Raw genomic sequence first — 25,199 nt, forward strand, 5'->3', positions numbered from 1 at the left:
CCTAATTCCAATTCCAAGTCTCCTTATGAGAGAAGCACAGGAGAGACACAGAACAGAACAGGAGGAGGCAATGTGAAAATGAAGCAGAGACTGGAGTCAAACAAGCCAAGGAACATCAAGGCTCGCCAGCAGCCACCAGAAACCAGAAGTATGGAATGGATTCTTCCCCAGAGCCTCTGGAGGGAGCATAGCCCTGCCAGATTTCAGACTTCTGGCCTCCAGAACTGTGAGGGATTAAATTTCTGTTGTTTTAAGCTGACAGTTTATAGTAATTTGTTACAACAATCACAGAAACCTAATGCACCCGATGTCGGTGATGGTGTTGGGTCATGAAGTAGCCAATAAGCCAAAAGGGATTCTCGAAGAGGATTCTTTATGAAAAAGAAAAATCCTGTGTTTCTTTTGTTGTGGCAGTGCCATTAATGTGTTTTATTTTTCTGTATATACCCTAATCTTCCCTTCTAGTAGTGTTACAGAGGAAAGAGAAAGCCCACTTCTGTCATCTCCTCTTAAGGAAACTGACTATTACAGGCATGGGGTGTGCTTCCTAAACCAAGATTGGGAGCATTTCCATTCCCTTCCCTGACATTTCCACCATTCAAGCAGCCCACCCCACAGTGTCACGTTGCTATATTTCGTTTTTACATGTTTTCTGATGCTAATGTTGCCTTCTTAAGTCCGTTGAGCTCTGTTGTCCTGCACCCAAGACAGAAGGAGAATATAACTGAGAAAAGGTCGTACATTTCTTGTTCTATTATCTTACCTACCCAAATTGAAGCTTTCCAAAGCTTTCCAAATCTCATTTCATATCTCTGCTTTGGTTTACATGAGGCACGGTAGTTTGACGAGATTGGCTTCCTCAGTCGTGCCTTCAGAGAGCCCAAAGTATCAATTTTTAGTTAGCAAACACATGAGATAAATATTTTAACTAGTATTTTATTTCTATTCAAGCCAAGGGACCAGTTAGGAAAGGTTCTATTCTAAGTACCAAGCCAAGAAAGTGTGGAAGGGCTGTGGATGCTGTTGTTTTGAAGTTAGCCTGTCAGTCATCCTGATTGAAACATAACCCCGATGGCTTCCACAAGTGCAATAAAATGCTTCACAAAAGGTTGCAGAATTGTAGGATGTAATAAAGTCTGCTTAGCTTCATTTCCAATGCTGCAGAGTCTTAGAAAATGAGGCCCATTTCCTTATGCCTTGGGATTTGTCTGTCTTACTTCCGTGCCTGGAAATGATGGAACATAAAAACAGACATTTAGTTAGAACCAATAATATTTTTGAGTCATAGCAATAAACAAAATAATTTTGTTTATTGTTAATCTGTTAGATTGCCATTAACATTTTACAACAGGCTGTGTTGATCTGAGCAGATTACGAGAAGTAGATGGGCTCTAGGTTTGCTGAGGGCTGCACTTCCTGATCCCCCACATTTTCCAAGGCTTCTCCCCTCACCCCAGAGGTCAGCTGTGTGGTCACCTAAGAATCTATTTTATGGTCTCAAAGCTTATGTAAAAATGAAACCATTTCATGCCTCTATTAAGGTACTAATTACTAAGGAATAAAAGGTTCCTAAACCTAGCATTATCAGAATTACCTGGTGAGCCTTGTTAAAAACCCCGATTCCTGGATTTTGCTTCCAAATTCTGACTTAGGCTTGGAGAGAGGCCCAGGAAGCTGTGATTTTAACAAGCTCTCCATGTGAATCTGATGTGCCCAGTCCCTGGATTTGGGGAATTACTGAGATAATGCATGCCAGACAGACAGCTTTACTTCCAGGCCAGGGTACCCTAAGGATTTGGATCAGGCCTAAAACAAATAACCTGTACTCATAAAATAGAGAACAGGGGAGCATTCTCTCAATCTTATTAGGGAAGATAATAAGTAAATTCCTTGGTAATATAGTAGCCCAGGTGAAACCCAGGAGAACATGGAAATGGATCTCAAACCTCTGATCCCTCTCCCTGCCCCAAAGGAGAGTATGATGCAGCCTTAGTTTATGCCTTAATTATTGGGAACAGTAAAATGGGTGCAGGCAGCAACTGGACTATCTGGGGTTACTAGCTTGGGGGACACTGGAAAAGGCAGACAGCTACAGGAAAGAGAAAATTAAACAAGAAGGGGGAAGGAGGAAAGATGAGAATTCATAAAATTTGGGTCGGTTGAAAGGAAGACCTCTAGGAAATGGTGTGATACATTAAGAGGGAGATATTGAGAAAACAAGTAGAATTCATGTTGGGCGTTTTCAAGAGATTTCAGCAAAGACATTTCTTTTTGCTCATTTTTTTGTTATTTGTGGCTTTGAGTGCAGCACTGAAGATGTGCACTGGTAAGGTTTGAGGATCCAGTTTTCTGCTAGTCTCAAGTGTGTGGTTCAAAGGATATTCATAATATGGTCCATCCAACACCACCTGGGTGCCAACACACCAGCCCACACTTCAGCCTCTGGTACACAGAGAAAGTTTTTAGCAAGTCTAGCCCTATGCTTTTTCTGAAAGTTAGCAACAGTCAAAGAGCTAAGGGCAGAGAAGACCTTTGGAAATACATCTGGTCCTTTCTAGAATCCAGAACATAGAAGTCAATTCTGTTTCTAACCTTGCATCTGAGCTCAGGATTTTCCTCTGCTCCCCCTGTCCACCGGTGTCAGTGAGGTTGGAGAGAGGGGTACACGCACCAGTCAGTTTGTCCCACCTGTACCCCTTGAAGAGTGGTCCTGTCTCATTCTTACATGACACTGAAATCATGCCTATGCACCTAGCACCACCCACCTTGTCTGGAGATACAGGTCATCTCCTGATCATTCATCATTGCCCTTGTCCTTGAACAATTATTGACTTTGAGTCAGAGACACCTGTGCTTGCCTGAAAATGGATGTGCCCGTTCTTTTCCTCTGCTTTGCCTGTCTAGGGCAGATTTATGTCCTAGGAGAAGTTTCCCTCAGTTTTATTTTTGGCCTTTTGAACGTGGTGGCCCTGTGTTATTTCCTATACCCACCCTGCCTGCCGCCAGCCCTGGAGTTTCTGAATCTCTGTGGATGCCTCTATCGATACCTGCCAAGGCTTTCTGTCGGTTTACTTATGACACTTCTCCAGCTCATTCCTCACACAGCTTTGCCATCCTAACTGTCTGCCTGACTTCTTATGGCTCTGCCTGCAGCAGTTTCTTTTGCCCAACTAACCTGAAGCTTGTGGGAAGGAGAAACTACGTTTTGTCACAGGGTAGTGGGTGAACATGTTGGGCTTTGAAAAGAGATTTGGGAGTGAAGTCCAGTCTCCTTCCTTAGTAGCCATGGCCCTTTAGGCAATATGAACCATTGGTTGGGCTTGTGGAGAGAAATGAATGGGTTGATAGACATAAAGCACTTAGAACAGTGCCTACCACATTATAAGTTCTTACGAAATTTTAGCCTCTGTTATCATTATTTATTCCTCACATTGTGTTGACAATCTAGAATGACCAGGAAACAAAGAGCAGAGAATGTCAAAGCAAGTGAAACTCAGTACTTAGCTATGCAGTGAGAGATTCAGCTTCACTATTGGAAAGGCTGCATCTGGGTAATGTCCTCATCTTCCCATTTTCTAGCTGGATTTCATACACAATGAGCCATGCTCCAGAGCCTTACTTTCCTGCCATATCACCTTTAGCCTAGACAATGGTGCTGTTCAATGTCATGGGCATAGCAACAAATGCTTTAATTGAAGTGTTAGTAAGGCTCCGAGGAGAGTGCAAAGCAGTGAGTGATTCCATCCTCAAGGTGCCTCCAATCCGACTGGGGGAACTCATGATTCACACAAGGCTAGTCACAGCAGTAGATAACCCAGAGTCAGATGAACAGTCCAGAAAAGTGGGCTTTGGGAGCTTAGAGAACAGAGAAAGCAGAAGCCCAGAATGTTCACAATTTCATCCCCATGAACATTTGCTTTGAAGTTATTTCTACGTTCCTGATAAGCATAGTGGCAGATGAGCTGACACTCCCCGTCCCCACAACATCCCCCCACAAGGGCGTGCTCAGGCAACAGTAGGTCGCATTCTGAAGCTCACCATAAAGGGTTTGCCATGCAGGGAGGGAGTGAAGGCAGAGGGAAGCTTCACTGCTCTGAACAATAGAAGAGGTTTTTGGAGAGGGGAGTTTTGAATTTGATAGGAAAATAAAAATGCCTGATGGAGAAAGTTTAAATAAATTTTGACTAAGGTTTGCTGTGTGGCATGGGCTGTGACCTTGTCATCTCTCCCTCCCTGAAAACTTCAGTTATACTTCGAGTTTGGATCTGTGTTTTATTGACATGATTTAGTGGGTGCAGGGTAAAAGCAAAGGTGCCAAAGGGTCCCAGCTACACCCAGGGCACAGATGGAACCATCCTTGAACTTGCAGGTGTCGTAATACTCTGCAAAGTTTTTCTCCACAAAATAATATGGTGGGGTCCTCTGTTTGCAACAGATCCAGCCAACTTCTGTATGTGTTCAAGGCACCACCTCTGGTACATTTCTGGTACACTTTGATAGACCCAGAGGAACAGAGCTTCTTTGGCTTTGAAGGAAAGAAAATAGATCAATGTCTCTCTCTTCTGCAGGTGAACCTGGAGAAGAGAATCTAAGTTGATGAGTGTAAGGGAAGGTTTTGAACTAGAAAAACTGAACTGGCCAGAGGGAGGCAGATCTTTTCCCCATAGAGGGGAATCATTGAATGTGATATTGAAGAGCTTCAAGCTCCAAGCCTGTCTTCCCCCTTGATCCGTTTCCAAAGTGTGCTTGCAACATATGCTCCAAATACTCCAAAGCGATTCAGATACTGGAGACAGGTTGCAGTTGCTTTCAGGTGTAAATAGTCAACTTCTGCTAAGGATGTTTGTCTTCTGTACTCTTAGCAGAACTACATGAACAGGAAAACTGTTGTCCTTCAAGGGTAGTCCTTCTTGCAGATGAGGATTAATCAAATGGCCTATTTTGTACATACACCTGAGCTGTTCCTTTAAAAAAAAAGGAACCGCACTCACCAACAAAACAAAGCCCTGAAGCACTAACGTAAAACTCATCCATAACAGCTGTCTTCTTTTAAAACTAACTCTTCTTAGTTCCTAGCAGGCGAGAGATACAGGCAGAGGTGGTCATGGAAAGTCATTCTGCTCACGCTGAAAGTAAGGTGAGCAATTTTCTAAGGGCAGGCACCCCTGACCTCTGCTTTTCAGCTTTTTTCTCAATAAAGTGGTCTCAGAAATTGGACCACAAAAGCCGCTGGTGGCAATCTCTTACAGTAAGTGGGTAAAGGAGAAGCTGAGGGAGAAATGGCAGTGATCCGGGAGCTGCTCTGATTAGTATCTCTGCGGCAACGGCAACTATACCACCATCTTGAGATAGGAAGAGGCTACCCTAGTGCAGCAGCCAGGAACCCTGCAATGCGAGGATGGACTGAGCGAACAGGGCAACTTCCAAGCAAGTTTTCTAACTAAGAACAATTCCTCTGTGGCATGTTGCATGCGATTATCAACAACACAACTTCTGGTTATGAGAGAGCGTTAACTTCCCATTCAACAGGGTCCCTTTCCCAATCCACTGTGTTTGCCGCCCTCTGGGCACACACGGCAGGTCTGGGCACCGTGTGCCACCCCTCTCAGGGCCTCTGTTCTGCAGCAAGGTTGGGGCTCACGCCGTAGCTGTCATTTATGAAGTAACCACATGCTCAGCATTGACAATTTGCTCTTGAAAGGGATAAATCAAACAGTAAGAACTGCAAACGCTCAGGAAAGATGATCCCAAAACTAGTAGCTGGGAGTGATTTATTGCCTCCTGACAGTGTCCTGGCAAATGAGACTGTGGATGCTCCGAGGCTCGTGGGTGGGAGTGAGGAGGCAGAATGGAGCAAAGCACCCCTGGAAAATTCATGCTGCTACTTGAGCATTTTCTTGTTGCCCATTTGAAGCCAGCAAGGCTTCCATCTTCCATAATCACTCTCCTTCACATCCTACTCCCTGTGTTTGAATCGAGCAGAGACTCTCCTTGCAAGGCTTTCTCCTTTTGATGGAGCTTATGAAGAACAGTCTTTATTTGTCTCTAAATCTTCAGCTGATATTACTTTTCTCTGCGACTCAGTCAAAATGAAAAAGGATTACTTTGTATTTATTTGTGCCTTTCACGAGAGAAACTAATTTTGAGAAAGTCCCAACAGTGTGAAACATTTTCCCTTCCTTCAAACCCTCCAAAGGGGCAAAGGAAAAACTAAAAGGTATATACATGCTTTGTCATTTACTTTCGCTGACAGCTTCTTCTTATCGTGCTTTTGAGGGTGACCTTCCTCCAACATATTCCTTGCCTGGAAGTTGTGTTCTCCTGTTATAATAGAATTTTTGAGTTAAGCATGGAGCAGACTACCTTTGATAATTAATGGGTCTGAGAGTTTGCTGAGTATGTTATTTAATTAATGGCACTTGTGTCTGGAGTGTGTACAAGTCTATAGTTGAATTAAAAGGTCTATTTGCTGAGGGATTATAAGCAAATACTCAAGAATTGTCACATTGAGGATTTGTAGGGGTTCAGCACATTTGACAACCTAATGGGATGAATATATATATTTTTTCTTCTCTGTCATTTCAAATGTACTGAAGTTGGTATAACTCTCTGCTTTTTGTCTCGTACGTGAGCTCAGACTACAATCCAAAAAATGTTTATACTAATATTTAAAAGTCTATAACCTGAAGGACGGCCTTTCATCAAAAACAAACAGAATCTGTAATTTCATATTGATTATGAAACTAATGGTCAAAAAAGTGATGACATAATTCAGTTATTCACAAATAGGCTGACCTGACTTTTCTTCAGTTTCTACTTGGGACCAAAAAATCAAGGATTGAAACTGGCAAGAAAATACAGGAGAGGTAGCTGATTGCTCACTTTGGGGGACCTGAGACTTATTTTTTTCTAGGAAGTGACCACTGAGGATATGTAGAACCATAACAAGGTCCCCTGCAAGAGGCTGAGAAAGCTCGCCCATTCTCCAAAGCCCAGACGGATGGTTAGTGGAACAAGGACAAGAGCCAGGGATCTGTCCTCATCCCTTCCACTGGGAAGCCCCCACTCATATCAGACAGTAGAAACGGGGGCACTCGCTCTAGAGGCTCGACTAGTGCAGCAAGAGCTGGACTTTAGCCCCACACTCCTGGGATCTGGTCCTTTGAGCAGTACACAGACTGTACAACCAAACATAGTGGCCCTGACTTAGTCTATTTTCAAATGTTAGGGGAGCTCCACTGCACTACTGTTGGCAAAAACAACACACATACTTTACTAGACTATTTTGAATCTTGGAGCTGATTTTTTTTTTTTTTTTTTAAACTATAAAGACTAAGTAACAACATTCTCAAATGTTTGGGTTCTGAGTTCAAATCCGGCCTGTGACTTACTAGCTGAGTAATCTTGATCAGGTTACTTTGCCTGTCTGTGCCTCTGTTCCTCCTCTACAAAATAGAAAAAAAATAATAGCATCAGCCTCACAGAATTGTTATGATTACTCAGGATGATACAAATAAAGCACTTGGCACAGTATCTGACCCCTAGAAAGGTGTAGCCTCTAAAGAAATGTCAGTTACTGTCACCCATTCACTCACCCAGCACGTACTCTGAGGACCTGCTGTATGCCAGCAACTGTTTTAAATGCTGGAAACCTAACAAAACAATGTCCTTGTCCTTGGAAAACTTATTTCTAGTGTAGGATACAGATGAACAAATCTGTAATATAACATCAGAGGATGGTGAGCATTATGAATAAAAGCAAGTAGGTGATAGAAGGAAATGGGGGCACCACTTTAGATTGGAGAGTTTGGGGAGGCCTTTCTAAGCAGGGAACGTTGGAGTCAAACCCTGAATGGAGGGGGAGAGAGCATTCCAGGCAGAGGGGGACGAGAAGGGCAGAGGCCTTGATGTGATCTGGTAATGGCAAGGAAGCAGGGAGGCTGGAGCAGAGTGAGCGCCAGGGATATGGGGGAGAATACGGGATTTTATTCTAGCCTTTTACTGTAGACACAGTTCCTCGTGATCAGAGTCCTGGCTGGCTCTCCAAAGTGTGGAGGGAGACGGGCATGATCTTAAAAGGATCGTAATCTAACATATTTCCTACTAATTAACGTGTTCATTCTTGTATGACTTTAGCCGAGTTTGTAAGGTATGAGTTTGTATTTTAAGAGGTCACAGTCAACAGATAACACGTGATATTCTATATAAAAGGAATTATATTTTAAACTGCAGTATTATTAATCTTACCCAGAATGAAGGGAGACCTTAGGTTTCACTGAAAATGTGTTCCTTTAATCTTTTGCACTACTTTCATTCCCACTGAGTCCTCATTCTTTTAAAGGGATTAAATAAATTATAACTAATGCACACAAGATCTTAAGACCTTAAATGAAAAAACTGCCCCCAATAGATAGAGATCCTTGAGAGAGGTATAATAAACAAAACTTTGATAGAGGTGTCAAAGATAAATGCTGATTTATATATTAGGTGTATTTCTTGCTCCAAGCTGATAACTCTGGAATCTGTTTGAGATACCCAGAGACCAGATAACAGTAGGCAGAATTTTAACAGCAGCCCAGAGCGTGTCAGTGCCAAGAATAGTCTTTAACCTGTTAGAAATCTTCCCTTTCCTACAGCTATGACTCTGGTTAATACTTTCTAATTAAATATATATATATATATATATATATATATATATATATATTTTTTTTTTTTTTTTTTTTTTTTTTTTTTCAAGCAAAATCATGGGCTTTCACTCTTTAAAGCAATATCATACCATCAGTTTGCAGGTCAGAATGCAAATAGTTCTAAAATTTTCTGTGGGTTGCATTGGAACAAGATGTGATGCTTTAGCAGAGGAAAATTGGTAAGAATATCCAATTACATTGTAAATCACTTTTTTCCTGTTTTAAAGGAATGAAAATGATCTGCTGGTTTTTATAGACCTTCTTAACCTAAAGATATCTGCTGGTAGAAAGAGAATCCTCAACTGGGTTCTTTAAAAAGCTTTAATTAATGTGTGATCTATCAACTTACGCTCTGACTTGCACACTTTGCAAAATCTCTTAAATACACATTAAAATTGATTGGCTAATCCTAGACCATGGGGTGACTCTGGGAGGGCATGTAATTGTGTGTGTGGGCCTGGGGTGTTAGATAACAATTAACACCAAGTCCACTACATTACAGTGGGATAAGGTAATGAAATCAATTTGGTCACAGGGACAATTAACATTGCAGTGCCTACTTGCACAGAACTCGGTTACATGCTGACGTTCTTGATTCAGTCTTACAGCTTCAGATTCACCTTCAGTTCCTATAGGGCCAGGATGTCCTTCCTCTACTGTGCCTCCAACAGTGTTTGGCTCAAAGTGGGGTCTCAACAAACAGTTGGTGATTGAATTCTAGAACCTCAAGTTTAAAAAGGTCCTCAAAGAGGCAGGTGGTCTATCTCCCCTGTTGTATCTGGGATTCTTGATGGCAAGTAAGAGAACCCCTTATCAAATGAGCCTCCTGAGTGAAGGGATTTACTGACTTTTCACTGTGATAGATGAGAATTGGTAGAGAAATTCAGATGGATGTCCTCTCCTCCCTCTTCTTGCGTCCCTTCACTCTGGGGCTTCTCCACCAGACTCCTTGAGATGACGAGTAGGAAGGCTGCCAGAAGCCTCAAGTGTACATCTCCCTAGTTAAAGGCATCTCTCTCCATGTCCATGTACCAAATTGTAGGGAAGAACTCTGATTGGATGAGCTGGGGTCACATGTCCAGAACGGTGGCCCTTGGATGTGAAAGGCAGTTCCAAATTCAGATGTCTACTACACACCATCCTAGTCACTGCTCGACTCTCTCAACAACCTTCTAAATGTTCTGAAATTCAAGAACTCATTACAGACTCGGTGAAAAATCCCTTTCTCTGGAGGAAGCCCAACTGAAAGGTCTTGAGTGGAGCCCTTGGGAGTCCTCACTGGTCCTGTTTCAGTCCAAGGCTGATTAGCTCTCTTTCACACCTGTTCACCTAATGCAGTCTTAGCTTCCAGGCAAATATTAGTCAGTAGCTGATGCTGTAGGGAAATCGGGCACAGCATTTTCTCTCCAGCAGGCAGTTGTGATGACTGGATGAATTGACCTATACAAAGCACCCAGCAAGGGGATCACCAAATGCTGGCTCTTTCCTTAAAGTTAGCAAAGAAGAAAAAGTAAGCTATATCTTAGCTCCAGCTTCAAAACACAACTCTTGTCTTCAGTTAGCTAGACCTTAAGCAGGAAAGGGTGTTTCTAAATAGGGACCCAGCAATTTTAGTGCAAAGGTCAGTGCTTGCTCCAGAGCCAGACTGGATTTGAATATGACTTCTGACTCTATGTATGTCCTGGGCATCTCTGGGCAAGCCACATGTCTGCCCCAAGACTCAGTTTCCTCATCTAAAAGCTGGGACAATAATAAAGGGTTGTTGTGCTGTTTAAATGGGATGAAGCCTGTAAATGCTCAGTATAACCAGCCCATAAGTTTCAATAAGTGGTGTCATTAAGAATTACTAATAAAGTATCCCCTTTGTAATCTCCATTAGTTCCTGAAATAATGATCTGATTGGGCTGTTTGGCTTAATCAAATCAGGAAGGATGGTGAGGATGTGCAAGCAGTGTGTCTGTAAAGATTATATGCAGAAAAAAAGAGAGAGAGATTATATGCAGTGATTACTCTTTTATTTTTAAGCCTATTATGGAATAACTGAATATCCAGCCAGCAATGAAAGCATACATTCAGATCAATCTCCTCCTTCCTTTTCTCTATCTTTTGTTCTTTTTATGGTGAAACATAGCATACAGGAAAGTGCAGAAGATATGTATATGGCTTAAAGAATTAATATAAAGCAAACAGGTTACCACCACCCATGGCAAGAAATAGAACATTGCCAACCTGCTTCTACCCGCCCCACCCTGCACTCTCCTTCCTGATCACTACGTCCTCCTTCCCTCTCCTACAAAGGTATCCACTGGCCTGACTTCTATGGTGCTTGCTTCCTTGCTTTTCCTTATAATGTCACCATCTGAATGTATGTATTCCTGAATACTATAATTTAGTTTTGCTTGTTTTTGAACCTTACGTGAATGCAGTCACACTGCATGTATTCTTTTGTGTGTTTCTGTTGTTCCACATCCTTGTAAACACTTAATATTGTAATTTAAAAATAAAAATGGCTGTTGTGGTGGATGTATACTAGTGGTGTTTCATTGTGCTTTAAATTGGCATTTCCTTGATGACTAAAGATTACTGGTCTTTTCAATATCTATTTTTTTGTAAAGTGCCTTTGTGTATTTTCTATTGGGCTTTTGGCTTTTTCTTATTGGTTTGTAAGTTTGTTTGTTTTTGAATATGTTCTGGATACTGGTCTTTCATTAGTTATATATGTGGCAAATATTTCTCCCACTCTGTGATTGATGTCTTTTGATGAAATAATTTCTTAATTTTAATGTAGTCCAATTTATTAATCTTTCTTTTATGGTAGTGATTTTTGTGTCCTGTTTACAGTCTTTCCCAATAAACTGTGATGATATTTTCCTATATGATCTTTTAAAAGCTTTTATTGTTTTACAGTTTACACTTCAAAGTATAATGTACCTGGAATTGATTTTTGCATATGGTGTGAGATTAGGTCTAGATTGATGAATTTTCTACATGGATATTCAATCTTCCCTGAACTACTTATTGAAAAGATATTCCTTTTCCTACAGCTCTGCATTTTTATCATAAATTCACTTTTTGTCATAAATCAAGTGTCCATATATGCCTGGATGTGTTTCTGGGCTCTCTATTTTGTTACATCAGTCTCTTTATCCTTGTTCCAATACCATGCTCCCTTAACTTTGTAGCTTAGTAACAAGTCTTCATATCCAGTAGAGTAAGCCCTTCTATGTTTTTTTGTTGTTTGTTGTTCTTGGAGTTTCTTGGCTACATTTTCATAAGCATTTTGGAGTCAATATTGTAGATTTTTGTAAGAAAACCTATGAGAATTTTTATTTGAATGACACTGAATCTAAAGATCAGTTTGAGAATTTTTCTTTAATGTGTCTTAATAATATTTTACATTTTCCTCTCTAGAAGCTTGCATATCTTTAGTTATTCGTAACTATTTGATTTCTGATATTAATGTAAATATAACCTTAAAATGTTTTATTTTCTGTCATGGTTGATGTTGAGAAATACAAAACTTTTATATATTGACCTTTTAATTCACAGGTCTTGCTAAGACTACTGATTAATTCTAATTGTCAACAGATTCTTGGTTTTCCTGCATGCATCATCATATTGTCTACAAATAATTTACAGCTTTATTCTTCCTTTCTAATCTGTCTAACCTTTTACTTACTGTTCTTGCCTTACTACGCTAGCTAGGACGTTGGGTACTTGTTAAACAGAAGTGTTAATCATGAATAGTCTTATCTCAGTTCCCATCTCAGATGGATAATGTTCACCATTTCATCAAGTATAAGTTCCCTTCCAGTTTTAGTTCTCCTAGAGTTTTTACTTTTAACACACTGAATTTTGAATGCTTTCAAACAATCATATCTACTCATATGGTCTTATCATTTTCTCCTTTACTAATCTGGTGAAAGATATTATTTGATAGCCTCATGTGAAACCAAGCTTGCATTGGTTATAATGTATTTTGTATGTATATAAACATGTATATATATGTATGGTGTACGTAGGTATTGTGTGGCATACACAAACACACAAAATATTAACATGTATATACATAATATAAACACATATCTCTACACACAGACATAATACACACATATACTCATACATATATACACATATCCAAACATGTAAGTATATGCATTTATATACATAATACACATATAAAATACCTTTGCTAATATTCTATTTAGGTCTTTGGCATCTGTGTTCCCATGTGCTATTAATCTGCACATTCCTTTCTCTAATGTTTTTGTCAGGCTCATTTGCAAGGTCCCTCATATAATGAATTGGGAAGTGTGAGAGTTCCCTCTTTTCCTCATCTCTGGCAGAATCTGGGTAAGATAGGCCTTATTTCTTTCTTAAATATGTAGAATCCACCTGTAAAGCTACTTGGGCCTGATATTTTCTTTGTGGGAAGGATTTTAAGTCAGGTTCAATTTCTTTAACAGGTATGATATTATTCATATTTTCTTCTTGTGTCATTTTGGGTTAACTGTATTTTTCCAGAAACTTGTCTTTTTAATATAAATTTTCAAATTTATTGGCCTAAAGTTGTTAGTTATGTGCTCTTGTCCTTTTTAATGACTGCAGTATCTCTAGAGGAGTCCTCTTTTTGTTCCTTACATTAGTTACCTGTGCCTTCTCTCTTTTCAAAGAACCAACCTTTGGCTTCTTTGATCCTCTCCATTGTTCGATTTTATTACCCTCTGATTTATCTTTAGTATCTCCTTTCTTTTAATTTTGTGATTTCTTTCTAAACTCCAGAAATATGTGTAGCACACTTGTTTTCAGTTTTTATTTTCTTCTAATAAATACAGTTAACCATAATTAAAATTAAATTCCTTGTAAGCATAACTTTAGTTTCATTGAGTACAAAATAGTTTCTAACTTCCATTTGACTCCTTCTTTAGAATTCCTTTAGTATGAGTTTGCTGTTGATGAATTAATTCTCCCAGCTTTTGTCTGAAAATGTGTTTATTTCACCTTCATTCTTGAAGAATTTGTTAACCGGGTATGGAAATCTAGGTGGGAAGTTATTTTCTTTCAGTGCTTTTGAGATGTCATTCCGTGGTCTTCCGATTTACGTTGTTTTTTTGTTGAAAAGGTAACTGTCAATCTAAATTTTGTTCCTTTCAATGTCAGCTTTTATTCACTTTCAAAGCTGGCAGCTTTCTCTTTATCTTTGATTTTCTGCAATTTTACCACAATGTACCTAGGTGTAGATTCTCCCCCTATCCTTTTTGGGTTTGTTATGTTCTTGAATTTGTGGATGGTGGCTTTTACCAGGTTTGGAAAATTCCTAGCCCTTATCTCTTTAAACACAGCTTCCACCAACACTCTGTTTTCTCTCCTTGTGGAATTGTGAATAAATGCCTGCTAGATTTTCTCACTATATTCTATGTCTTCTGCCTTCTCTTCTACTTTTTACTACTATTCTTTCATCTCTTCGTGGTTCATTCTGGGTATTTTCATATAACTCATCTTCCAATTCCACTGTTTCTCTCTTTGGGTATGAAAAACGTGCTGTTAAATTCTTTCACTGGGTTACTGTATTTTTCAGTTCTAGAATTTCTACTTGGTTCTTTTTCATGTCAACTGTTTTTTTTGTTTGTTTTGTTTTGTTTTTTTATAGATTCTAACTCTCTGCTGGAGGTTTTGAAAATCTTGTTTCTAACATAGCTATTTTATTGTCTTTGTCTGATAATTCCAATTTCTAGTACCTGTGACTCTACTCTTACTTGTATTGACTTGTCTCCACATACGCCTTTGTGTATATGGGTGCAAGTGCACACATGCACATTTGTAAAATGTTTAGAAGTAATTTAAGTTCTTGGGTGGTGTTATTCCAGAGCGGATTTTCTTTTCTTCTGCCAGAAGCCTAATGGAGCCAGGAGCCTAATGGACTACGGTTAATATGGGATCATCTTAATTGAATTTCCAGGACTTAGATTTTCTCAACAGCTCAGATGATTTGAAGTTGGACTGCAATTGGTGCAAGGGCTGGTTTACATTTGGCTCACTCTTATTCCAAGGGCGTAACTCTCCCAGATCTTTGAATTCCCACCCAGGAGTGGAGGTTTTACTAGGGACTCTACCATTGGCAAACTGACTGGTGTGAGACTGTTTTTGCATCAGTTCCACTTGCCTCTCCAGGACTGGCGAAGGTCCTCAGGGGAAAAGCAGCAGCAAATGATGGGTTTCTTGTCTTGATTTCTGTCCTCTTGGATCTTTGCCTGGTAATCCCTTGTTACCTTATTATCCCTAACAGATGTATTCTGTACAGTTGAATACTGTATTAGTCAAGGTTATTCAGAGAAACAGAACGAACAGGAACTATGTACTGTATATGTATGTATGCATACGTATGAAAACATTAATAGATTTATTATAGGGATTGGCTCACACACTGTGGGGAGTGGCAAATCCAAACTCCTTAGGGCAGGCTGGAAGATGGGAACTCAGTGGTGGTGATGAATTCCCCAGGAGAAGCTACAGTTGGGAACTGCAATGAAGGTGACAGTGAATTCCCCAGAAGCAGCTGGCTGCCTGACAGACATAGAGATAGAGAATCTTCTTTCTGACTGCTGAAATATTCAGTTCTCCCTTTGAGGTCTTCAGCTGATTGGATGAGAATTCTCTCATTGCTGAAGGCATTCTCCCTTGTTGATTGTAGATGTAACCAGCCATAGATGCAATCAACTGACAAAAGATTTAAATCCATGAAATACCTTCACAGGAACAATAAGGCCAGTGCTTGCTTGATCAGATATCTGGACAGCATAACCTAGCCAAGTTGACCCATGAAATTAACACAAACACCGGGGGAGGTTTGATTCCAATTATTTGGTTTCTTAGTAATAGAAGTCAGTTTTTTTCTTTTATTTAGTGGGGAATATGCCTGGTACTTAGGACTAGTGATTAAAAAGTAGATGTCTCCCTCTTTTTCTTAATAGAACCTAATTTTTATGAAACTATAATGTTCACCTTACCAGTCCTTTCTCTACAAAAAGCTCCAGAGGAGGCATTACCTGCCACCTGACTTGTTCTCTTTGTTCTAGATTGTTTACATGGGGTGTTAGTTGGGGGAGCAAGGCTTGTCCTACAACAGGTGCACACATTGGTTATACTGAAGCAAAACAGGTTAGTCACTGGAGCCTGAAGAGGACAGGCAGGGGTATCAGGCATTCAACCCCTGAAAGAGTTGGGTACAAGAAAGTGAAGGCTTTTTCCCAACATGGCTTCTCAACCATTCTCTCCCCCATCTTTTTAAGGCTCTTTCCCTCTCCAAAGAAGATGCTATTCCTCTTTTAGCCTCAAAGGAACATGCTTGGAGGAAAAAGAAAGGGCACTTTGGATAGATTTACTAATCACATCATGGGGATGTGGTGACATTTTATCCTCTAGCTGTTCTCTCCTTAGCCCTTACCCTCTCTTTCTTCCTTTTTTTACTTTATCTACTTTAATATATAAGGTACAATCTCTATTACTCACCACTCATAATAAATTGGAGTAGTGGACCACACTGAAGTGTCCTTTGGCTCATCAGAGAAGGACTAAAAACAAGAGGAGCATGATCTAGAGCTGCTTTTGCTAGTGAGTCTTGCACTGATAATAAAGGTAGAACAACTCCATGAGAACTGACTGATACCCCAGCACATCAAAATAACAGAGCATTTATAATATAAGAGATGGCTGAGGGATATTTTGGGCATAGGATCAAGTGAACTGCATAGATATAAACTATTGTTAAGTGATGGGGTCAAAGATTATTAATGTGAATTTTCATAGCCTTTCTTCTCACTCTTCTGTTTGGCAGAGACAAATTGAAAATAAAGTGTGAAGTGGACTATACAGAATGGATAGAAGCAAGTAGAGAGAGAGAAAAGTCTTGGGAATGGATAGAAAGTTTTAGAGGGTTTTGCCATATGGGAGCATCTGGACTGATATAGCCATTTCTGGGGATGAGGATGAAGATAATAATAATATGCTTTATTTCATTATCATTTTTGCAAGATGCAAGAAAAGCCTGAAACTCAAACATTATTTTTAGCTATTTGGATTGCACTTTTCTAAAAGGACCCTGTGCCAAGTGACCGTGTAGTTCCAAGATTAATAAGGGTTAGAATTAACAACAGGACTCTAATTGTTCCTATCACCAGTCAACATAACTCCCAGTAGAAGAGTTCTACATATTCCTTAACCAAATGGGTACATGATAGAGAAAGTTGGATTTTGGTAAACCATTTAAAAAATAATCAAACTAAACTAAAAACCCATTTTGGAATCATGGGGTGGACTCTCACAGGATTTTATAACGGGAGGTTTTAAAAGTATAGCTGGATAATGATCCTTTTTGGTTGTGGTGGAATGAATCATTTAATCACGATTAGATTTGATGATTCTTGAGTCTCTATGATTCTATGGTTTCTCATTTCCAACTTGGCCCCTAAGAACTTGCTTTAAATTTATCTAATCCAAGTAACAAGACTTTTTAATTTCTTGCTATTGAAATCAGGTACTAGAAATGTAATCTGAACAGAAGGAGGGGAGAGGTAGCGCAATCCAGTAGTAAAATGGATTGGAGAGGAAGGTAAAAACAAACTGAAATGTCTCTTCTTGCTGCTTTTAAGACTCTGAATCCTTTTCCTAGAACAGGGCTTTTGATTATAGTAAAATATCTTTTGCTTTCATAAAGGGATATTCTCTTGTACGTCCATGCTAATGAAGATCTTTTATCCTGTCAATTGTGGGATGACAGAAAGAGTGTTGACAAACTTTAGCTATATTGATGATACCCCTGGGTGGGAATTATCCAGTGAGATTAGGAATGGATAGTCAAGGAGCTGAAGTTAAAAATCACTCCTCTCTCTCCCAAGAAAGCATGAAATTAAAATGCTCTGCTTCCTGGGCCTTTCCAGTCAGAGGCTGCTGTGCTGAGTAGACCCTCTCTGAGGCAGTTGTAAGTTCTTCCATACTGGTGAGGTTGATTTCAAAAACTGCAACTGAGTGACCAGAACATGTGCTAAAAAAGCAAACCTGAGCTTTCTTGTCCACCTCAATTGTCCATGATTATGATGTACGTGTGGTCCAGTGGCTGAAATTATGATGGTTTTTGAAAATGCCTGTGTCAAAATTTTCCAGCAGTACATCTGTAACTACTAATAATGCTGTTTTTGGGCTGACTCAGTTGCTTTGAAATTGCACACAGTAAATGAGAGGCAACCAATTATCTATAAAATAACACCATGCACAGAGGCGAGTTTGATGAATTACAAATGAACTCTGCTGACACAACATAGTGTGGAAATCTGCCCTGCTCCAATTTCCTATCAGGGTTAGGGGTGATGCTTGCATATTTTACAAACAACATGCCCTACTAAATTCCAAAAGGGGTGGAAACAGACAGGAAGATGCCAAAATCTTCCCTCTCTGGTGTCCACAGCACTGCTTTAAAAGTAAGGAGTAAACCTAACATGGGTGTGTATAGGAAGCAAACCCAAGCATTAAATAACCGAATAAAGGACTGTCATCCTCCAGGAAGGATGTGGGCTGGGTACGAATGCAGATCCACTGTGATCTAACATTATTTAGAACGTTGACTAAAAGAGCCACCACGAAACCTCTATCCCAGAAGTCCAGCTATATGTACAGAGCCAATGCATAAATTCATGTAAGCAGAGGGCAAATGCTGATTTCCTGGAAGTAAAGGATTGCCTACCTCACCAAGAATCTCGTAGGTGGAAAGTAAGACAATTGCAGCTTAATTCGGCAACCCTTGCACTGCTGGCCTTTCCTGTGCATGGTGGAGGCAATGGCTGTTTTTTAACTATTGCTCAAGAAACTGAGATTCAAACACTCTGTGGCAGGCAAAGGATACAAAGAAGGGCCCAAACCCTGAAACATCCTGTAGAACTATATGGGAAGAGAAAGAAAATTCTACATAGCTAAAGCTAAGGTTGGTCCCTGGTGGCTTTAAGAAGCTGAGGCGGCAGTTTCTGGATTTGGAGACTTTGTGGTCCTAATGGCACTTTTTTCATGCTGAGGATCAATCTGGGTTTATGCATAAAGGTACAGAACAGAGGTTTTTTTTACTTATTGAGGAGTTGCTAGGTGTGGCCACACCAAGCAGTCAAGAAGGGGTAGATCTTTGCCAATTAGTGTCCCTCTTCCTTTAGGGGACATCTCTGGGTTTAGGATTTCACATTCTCCTTGCAGTAAACTAATGGCAAGTAAAAGCCAGTTTAGGGAATTGGTCTCCCAAGAGAAGGAGCAATTTCAAACATCTCCAGTCAGCCCAGAGACTAAGTGTCCCTGTGGGAGGCAGTGGGGTGAGGTGCAGGGCTTCCTTCTGGAGTCCTCTAACCAGTACCAGACAGTGATCCCTCAGCCCTAGGATAGCAGACTCTTTGGTTTTCCCCAAATGCCTGGTGGGAAAGTGTGAGGAGCACTGGTTTAGGGGGTGGGGCTGTTCTGGAGTCAGATTGTTCTGGGTTTGAATTGTGACCTCCACCACTGTTTCTCCAAAAGCAGAAACCACACAACTGTTTGAGATAATTTTAGGTGATGGTACATTGAATCACTGAGTAATTTATTCTATTTTAATCCTTCTGAATAAGTCAAGCGGGGAGTCTCAGTTTGGTGCTGGAGTTAAATGGCTCTCTAATAGTGACAGCCTCACTTTTTCACAAAGAGAGAATGAACCTCAGTTCTGAGAATGATAAACTCTAGTTCCACATAGTTGCTAGCCTATCAGCATTGTCGTTCCATTTGTTTTTACACTTAATTATAAGTAATATTTTTTATTTTACATTTTTGTTTTGTCTAACATTTCTTTTGTTCCTCTTCATTTCTTAATGTTTTACAAACACACACACTCCCCTTTTCATTGTTTTTCCCCCCATTTTCTGGTTTTTCATATGAAACTACGATATAAAGTAAGAAAAATATACTAAAATTTAAAAGCAATTAACTCTTAAATTCCAGTAAATAGCCCCTAGGTATTATGATGAAATGGGAATGAATGAAATTTGGGAAACACTGGCTTCATCAAGGTCATATTACTTAGCAATGGTCAGAGGATGGGAAAAGAAGGGAAGAAAGCCTGGACCCATGTTTGATTCCTGCTACCCGGCTGCAATGGCCCTGGGACAGGTGCTGGAGAGGGTGGCATTAACAAGGCTAGCAAGGAAGTCCAGCTCAAAGGATGTGGAAGACCCTCACAGTGGAACCAGGCCAATAGACTAGGTGGACAGGCTAAAGAGAATACAAGCAAACCTCGAGAGACTGCAGGTTCTGTTCCACACTCCTCAATAAGCAAACAGCGCAATAAAAGAAAGTCACATGAATTTTTTTGGTTTCCCAGTGCATATAAAAGTTACACTATAGTGTAGTCTATTAAGTGTACAATAGCAAATATCTAAAAAAATGTACAACCTTAATTAAAAATAAATACTCATTGCTAAAAATGCTAACCATCATCTGAGCCTACAGCAAGTTTGTAATCTTTTTTGCCTCAATGTTGATGGCTGCTGACTGACTGATCAGGGCCAGTTTGCTGAAGGTTGGGGTGGCTGTGGCAATTTCTTAAAAAGACAGCAATGAGGAGAAAGTGGAAGAAGATGGTGGCATAGAGAGAAGTGGAAGTTAGTCACCCTTGGAACAACTAAAAACAACCAGGAACAACTAGTAAATAATCTGGAATAACTGCTTGGGGGACAACGTGACGTCCACACATTGTAACAACCTGGATTGGGAGGAATGCTGCGATCGCACACTTTTTTTTTTCCTCTGAAGCTTCCTCATCTCCTGCAGCCTTCATAGAATTGAAGCGAGTTAGGGCCTTGCTCTGAATTAGGCTATGGCTTAAGGGATCATTGTTGCTGGTTGGATCTTCTATCCAGACCCTCACACTTCTCTGTACAGCAATCAGGTTGTTTCATTTCTCATCATTTGTGCGTTCATTGGAAGAGCCTTTTAATTTCCTTCAAGAACTTTTTCCTTTGCACTCTCCTTTGTGTTCACACTTGGCTAACCATTGGAGCAAGCAGCTTAGTTTGGGCCTATCTTGCCTTTGGACATGCCGTCCTCACGAAGCTTAATCATTTCCAGCTTTTAATTTGAAGTGAGACTTGGGACTCTTCCTTTCACTTGAACACTTAGAGGCCATTGTAGAGTTATTAACTGGCCTAAGTTCAATATTGTTATCTCTCAGGAAATAGGGAGGCCTGAGAAGAGGGAGAAATGGGGACTGGCGGTAGTTGGAGCAGTCAGAAAGCACACAACATTTATCAATTTAAGTTCACTGTCTTATATGGGTGCAGTTTGTGGTGCCCCAAGAAAATTACAATAGTAACATCAAAGATCACTGATTACAGGTCACCATAACAGAGATAATAAAAATCTTAAAGTTTGAAATATGGAGAGAATTATGAAAATATGATAATGTGATCATATGCTGTTGGAAAAATGCTCGTTGCAGAAATTGCCATGAACCTTCAATTTGCCAAAAACACAATATGTACAATGTGCAATAAGTGAAGCGCAATAAAATGAGGTACATCTGTATGTGGAGGTTAAAAGGGGAGCTGGACCACGGAGGTGTTGCTGGCTGGAGCGGGGAGCTCTGTTGGCAAGATGGGTGGTATAAAGACCAGGAGAATGGCCTTTGCGGGCTGAACTGCCTGTGTTCAAATCTGAGCTCCACCACTTACTGTTTAACTTAGAATAAGATTTAATATCACTGAGCCTCGGTTTCCTCATCACCCACAACATGAGGTGATAACAGAATCTGTGCTTTGTAAGGTCTTAGGAATTGTTGACTAGTGTATCAGTTGGAGGGCCAAAGTTGATCATGACCAGCTTTGTGCGTGTGGAAAACTGTGTAGTCTTGCTGAGTAAGCAGGAAGCCAGTTGTTTTGTTTTGTTTTGTTTTTGATTGCTCTTCCTAAGAATGATTTGCTTGCTGAGAATATAATCAGGAAAGCTTGGAGAGGCCAGGTTTATTGGAATTTCTGGTAAATAATGAATAATTATTTTAGCGTAGGTATGTCCTGAATATTTTTCTTAGTCTAGGTATGGACTAAATGTTGTATGGCAATCCTAGTTATGAACAAATTTCAGAAGATCCACAGATCCCTTAACATTGTATTAAAAGGTGCTGTGCAAATGCATTTGAAAAGGGGGTATGGGCGGCTGTTAAAGAACCAGTTGAACCAACCCAATGGTCAGTTGCCTAAAAAAAGGGAACATTTCCTTCCTCTTTGTCTCTAAAGGGAAGTATATTCAGTGCCATTATATCACAGGCAGTAATGATGCTCTTGGTAAAATCTTAGGATACTCCATTTAAGTCCCTCTCCTCCCAGTTCCTAGTTGTGTGTCACTTGGCAACCCACATTGTCTTTCATGGTCAGTTCCTACCTCTGACTGCAGGGAAGACTAAAGTTGATTAGTTTGGTCTGAAAACAAAGACTCTTACTGAAACACACAAATGTTAGTTGATTTAAAAACCCACAGGCAATGTGGCAATGGGTTTTGGGATGAATATATTTCTGGCAAGACTTACAAGGCAAGTCTATTTGCCTGGAAGACAGGAGATGTCAGGCCTCGAGGCAAGATACAAGCAAAAACTGACAAAGCAAAGCATACAGGAAACTTTGGTAATAAGTTTAAATCCTCTTTAAAGTGTCTAAAGATGCACTCTAAGACAGAGCCCTACAATTCAGCAACCCTTCAGAAAAGCCTGGAGCTTTTATGTCTCTATCTGAAGGCACCCATTACATAGAAAAAAATATATCAGCTTAGGAAGTTGAGCTTGAGGAACTGTGTCCCTATTTGAATAGGACACTCCAAAATGACACCTGGCTTTCAGAAGAGGAATAGGAATAGGTTTGCAGGCATGCCAATAGGTCTATGTTCTTAGGTAAACTGGCTTGATCCTATGAAAAAATGATAAAGTGAACAGTGGAAAAGGTTAAAAATAAAATATGAAAGACAGCTTCTGCTAGTGCCACACCATATCCCTTCAGGCAACTGAGTGCCTAGCTGACACAACGATGACAGAGGAGAAAGAAATAAGCTTTCTAAGATGCGAGGGCCTAAGCACAGCAGCATACTTGAACAATAATGGGGTGGCAGGTGGTTGATGTTGGGTGTTCAAGTCATCAGGATACTTAAAGAAAAGGGGGAGGGAGAGAGAAAGGCCAAGAAATGCCACAGATATCTTAACAAAAAGAAGCTAAGCAAAAGTATCCAGGATAATTTTTAAAGCCTTATATTTCAAAGTGAATACAATACAACGAATATATTTCTGGCTAAAAATCATGATCACTAAATGGTTGATACTATTTTGTATAATTTAATTGTTACCAGTATCTGCTCACTAATTGTGTTTTCAATTTGTGGCCAATCTACTTCAGCAGTTTATAATATAAACACATTTTCACAGGCCAGATGAAGCAGACAATTCTAAAAAGGAAAAAGAAACTATTTAGAGGAGAGGAAGATTATTTGGAGTCTATAATCTCTGAAGAGGTTTATTAACAGGTTTGCTAGATAAAATACAGGATGTCCAGTTAAATTGGAATTTCAGATAAACAATGAATTTTTTTTTAGTCTAGGTGTAGCCCAGATGTTATGTGGCAGCCCTAGTTATTAACAGATTTCAGAAGATCCATGAACCCCTTGACATAGTATAGAAAATGTAGGGTGTATATGCATTTTGAAAAGGAGTTTGGCTACAGCTTTTTACCAGAGTCTTAGATCTATGATTTCCCAAAAGTTAAACATCATTAATGCAAAGAGGTAATTATATCAAGCCCTGACATTTCTCCTGGGCTTGAGCTTCATAGCAGCCAAAGCTAAAGGGAAACACAAAGGACAATTTTTACCAAATAACAGGTTGGGGGAAGAATAGTCAGGGGTGAAAGCAGAGGAGTGAACCTCAGCGAGGCTGATGTGGTGGAGAGGAAGCGAAAGCTGGTTCACGGGACCTGGTAGACTAACACAGAATGGGGAATTTAGTCTAGGCAATGAACACTCTGATCAACACCTTTTAAACAATCGTGTTTATATTGAAAACTCTCTGACTGATATGTGGAGATTGGCTTGGAGAGGCAGGACTGGAGGTTGGAGGGAGATGGTGGCTCAGAGCATCAGTCTGGAAGGAAGTGAAGAGTCAGGGGAGTTCTGTGGAGGTGAATGTGGAGGGAAGGAGGGAGAGGAGACAGAGCGAATGGAAAAAGTTTCTCAAGGGCCAGGATTTTCTCCACTCCAGCTTTTACGCCTTTCGCAGCCACCACCCAAGGCTGTTGATGAAGTTATTGTTCTGCACCCCTTTCCTGAGGCCTGCTGGAGGGTCTCAGGGATGATGACTTACCTAGCATTTACACGTGTCACTGAAAGTAGACCCGCAGCACTGCAGCTTCTGCAGCCATTTCCTCCTCTGATCTCCAAGAGGCTGGGGCGTCTTCCTCTTTGTCATGCTTCTGGAGCTTTGAAGAAACACACGGAATAGGCTCATTAATGAGTCCTTGTGATAGCCCTGTAGGTGTGTGTGTTTTTTATTGAGATTGTTCACATACCATACGATTATCCTAAGAGCCAAAGTGTACAACCAGTTGCCCACGGTACCATCGTACAGCTGTGCATTCATCACCATAATTAAATTTTTCAATTTTTAGAACGTTTGCACTACTCCAGAAAAGAAAGACAAAAAAAAAAAAAGGGAAACTCAAATCCTCCCATACCCCTAACCACCCCCTCTCATTTACTGACTCATAGTATTGGTATAGTACATTTGTTACTGTTGATGAAAGAATGTTAAAATACTACTAACTGTAGTATATAGTTTGCAATAGGTATATATTTTTTCCTATATTCCCCTCTATTATTAACTTCTAGTTATAGTGTCATACATTTGTTCTAGTTCATGAGAGAGATTTCTAATATTTGTACAGTTAATCACAGACATTGTCCACCATAAGATTCACTGTTTAATACATTCCCATCTTTCAACCTCCAACTTTCCTTCTGGTGACATACATCACTCTGAGCTTCCCTTTTCCACCACCTTCATGCACCATTCATTACTGTTAGTTATTCTCACAATGTGCTACCATTACCTCTGTCCATTTCCAAATGTTTAACTTCACCCTAGTTGAACATTCTGCTCATAATAAGCAACTGCTCCCCATTCTTTAGCCTAGTTCTAATCCTGATAACTTATATTTCATGTCTATGTTTAGATATTATAATTAGTTCATATCAGTGAGACCCTGCAATATTTGTCCTTATGTGTCTGTCTTATTTAACTCAATATAGTGCCCTCAAGGTTTCTTTATCAAGCCATTTTTTTTAAGGATGGTTTTGTTCACACACCATACATTCCATCCTAAGTAAACAATTGATGGTTTCCTGTATAGTCATGTATTTATGTATTCACCACCCTCACCACTATCTATATAAGGACATCTCCAGTTCTTCCACAAAGAAGGAGAA

General features: G+C 40.0%; 1 protein-coding gene across 11 annotated transcripts in view; it reads right to left on the reverse strand.

The window, feature by feature from the left end:
* Nucleotides 1–593: 593 nt before the first annotated feature.
* Nucleotides 594–25,199, reverse strand: part of FHIT (fragile histidine triad diadenosine triphosphatase) — a 1,654,094-nt gene continuing 1,629,488 nt past the window's right edge. For 5 of the 11 annotated variants that reach the window (XM_037799421.1, XM_037799416.1, XM_037799373.1 and 2 more), the window contains 2 exons: nt 24,079–24,193; nt 598–1,225 (listed from right to left, as the gene is read on the reverse strand). In XM_037799421.1, the coding sequence (XP_037655349.1) occupies nt 24,095–24,193 (99 nt within the window). In that variant the 3' untranslated portion in view covers nt 598–1,225; nt 24,079–24,094. Of the gene's footprint in view, nt 1,226–24,078; nt 24,194–25,199 lie in introns of all 11 variants that reach the window. The other 6 variants (XM_037799381.1, XM_037799390.1, XM_037799400.1 and 3 more) reach the window with 3 other exon arrangements.

The sequence above is a fragment of the Choloepus didactylus genome, chromosome 1, assembly GCF_015220235.1.
Source record: "Choloepus didactylus isolate mChoDid1 chromosome 1, mChoDid1.pri, whole genome shotgun sequence".
Taxonomy (NCBI): domain Eukaryota; kingdom Metazoa; phylum Chordata; class Mammalia; order Pilosa; family Megalonychidae; genus Choloepus; species Choloepus didactylus.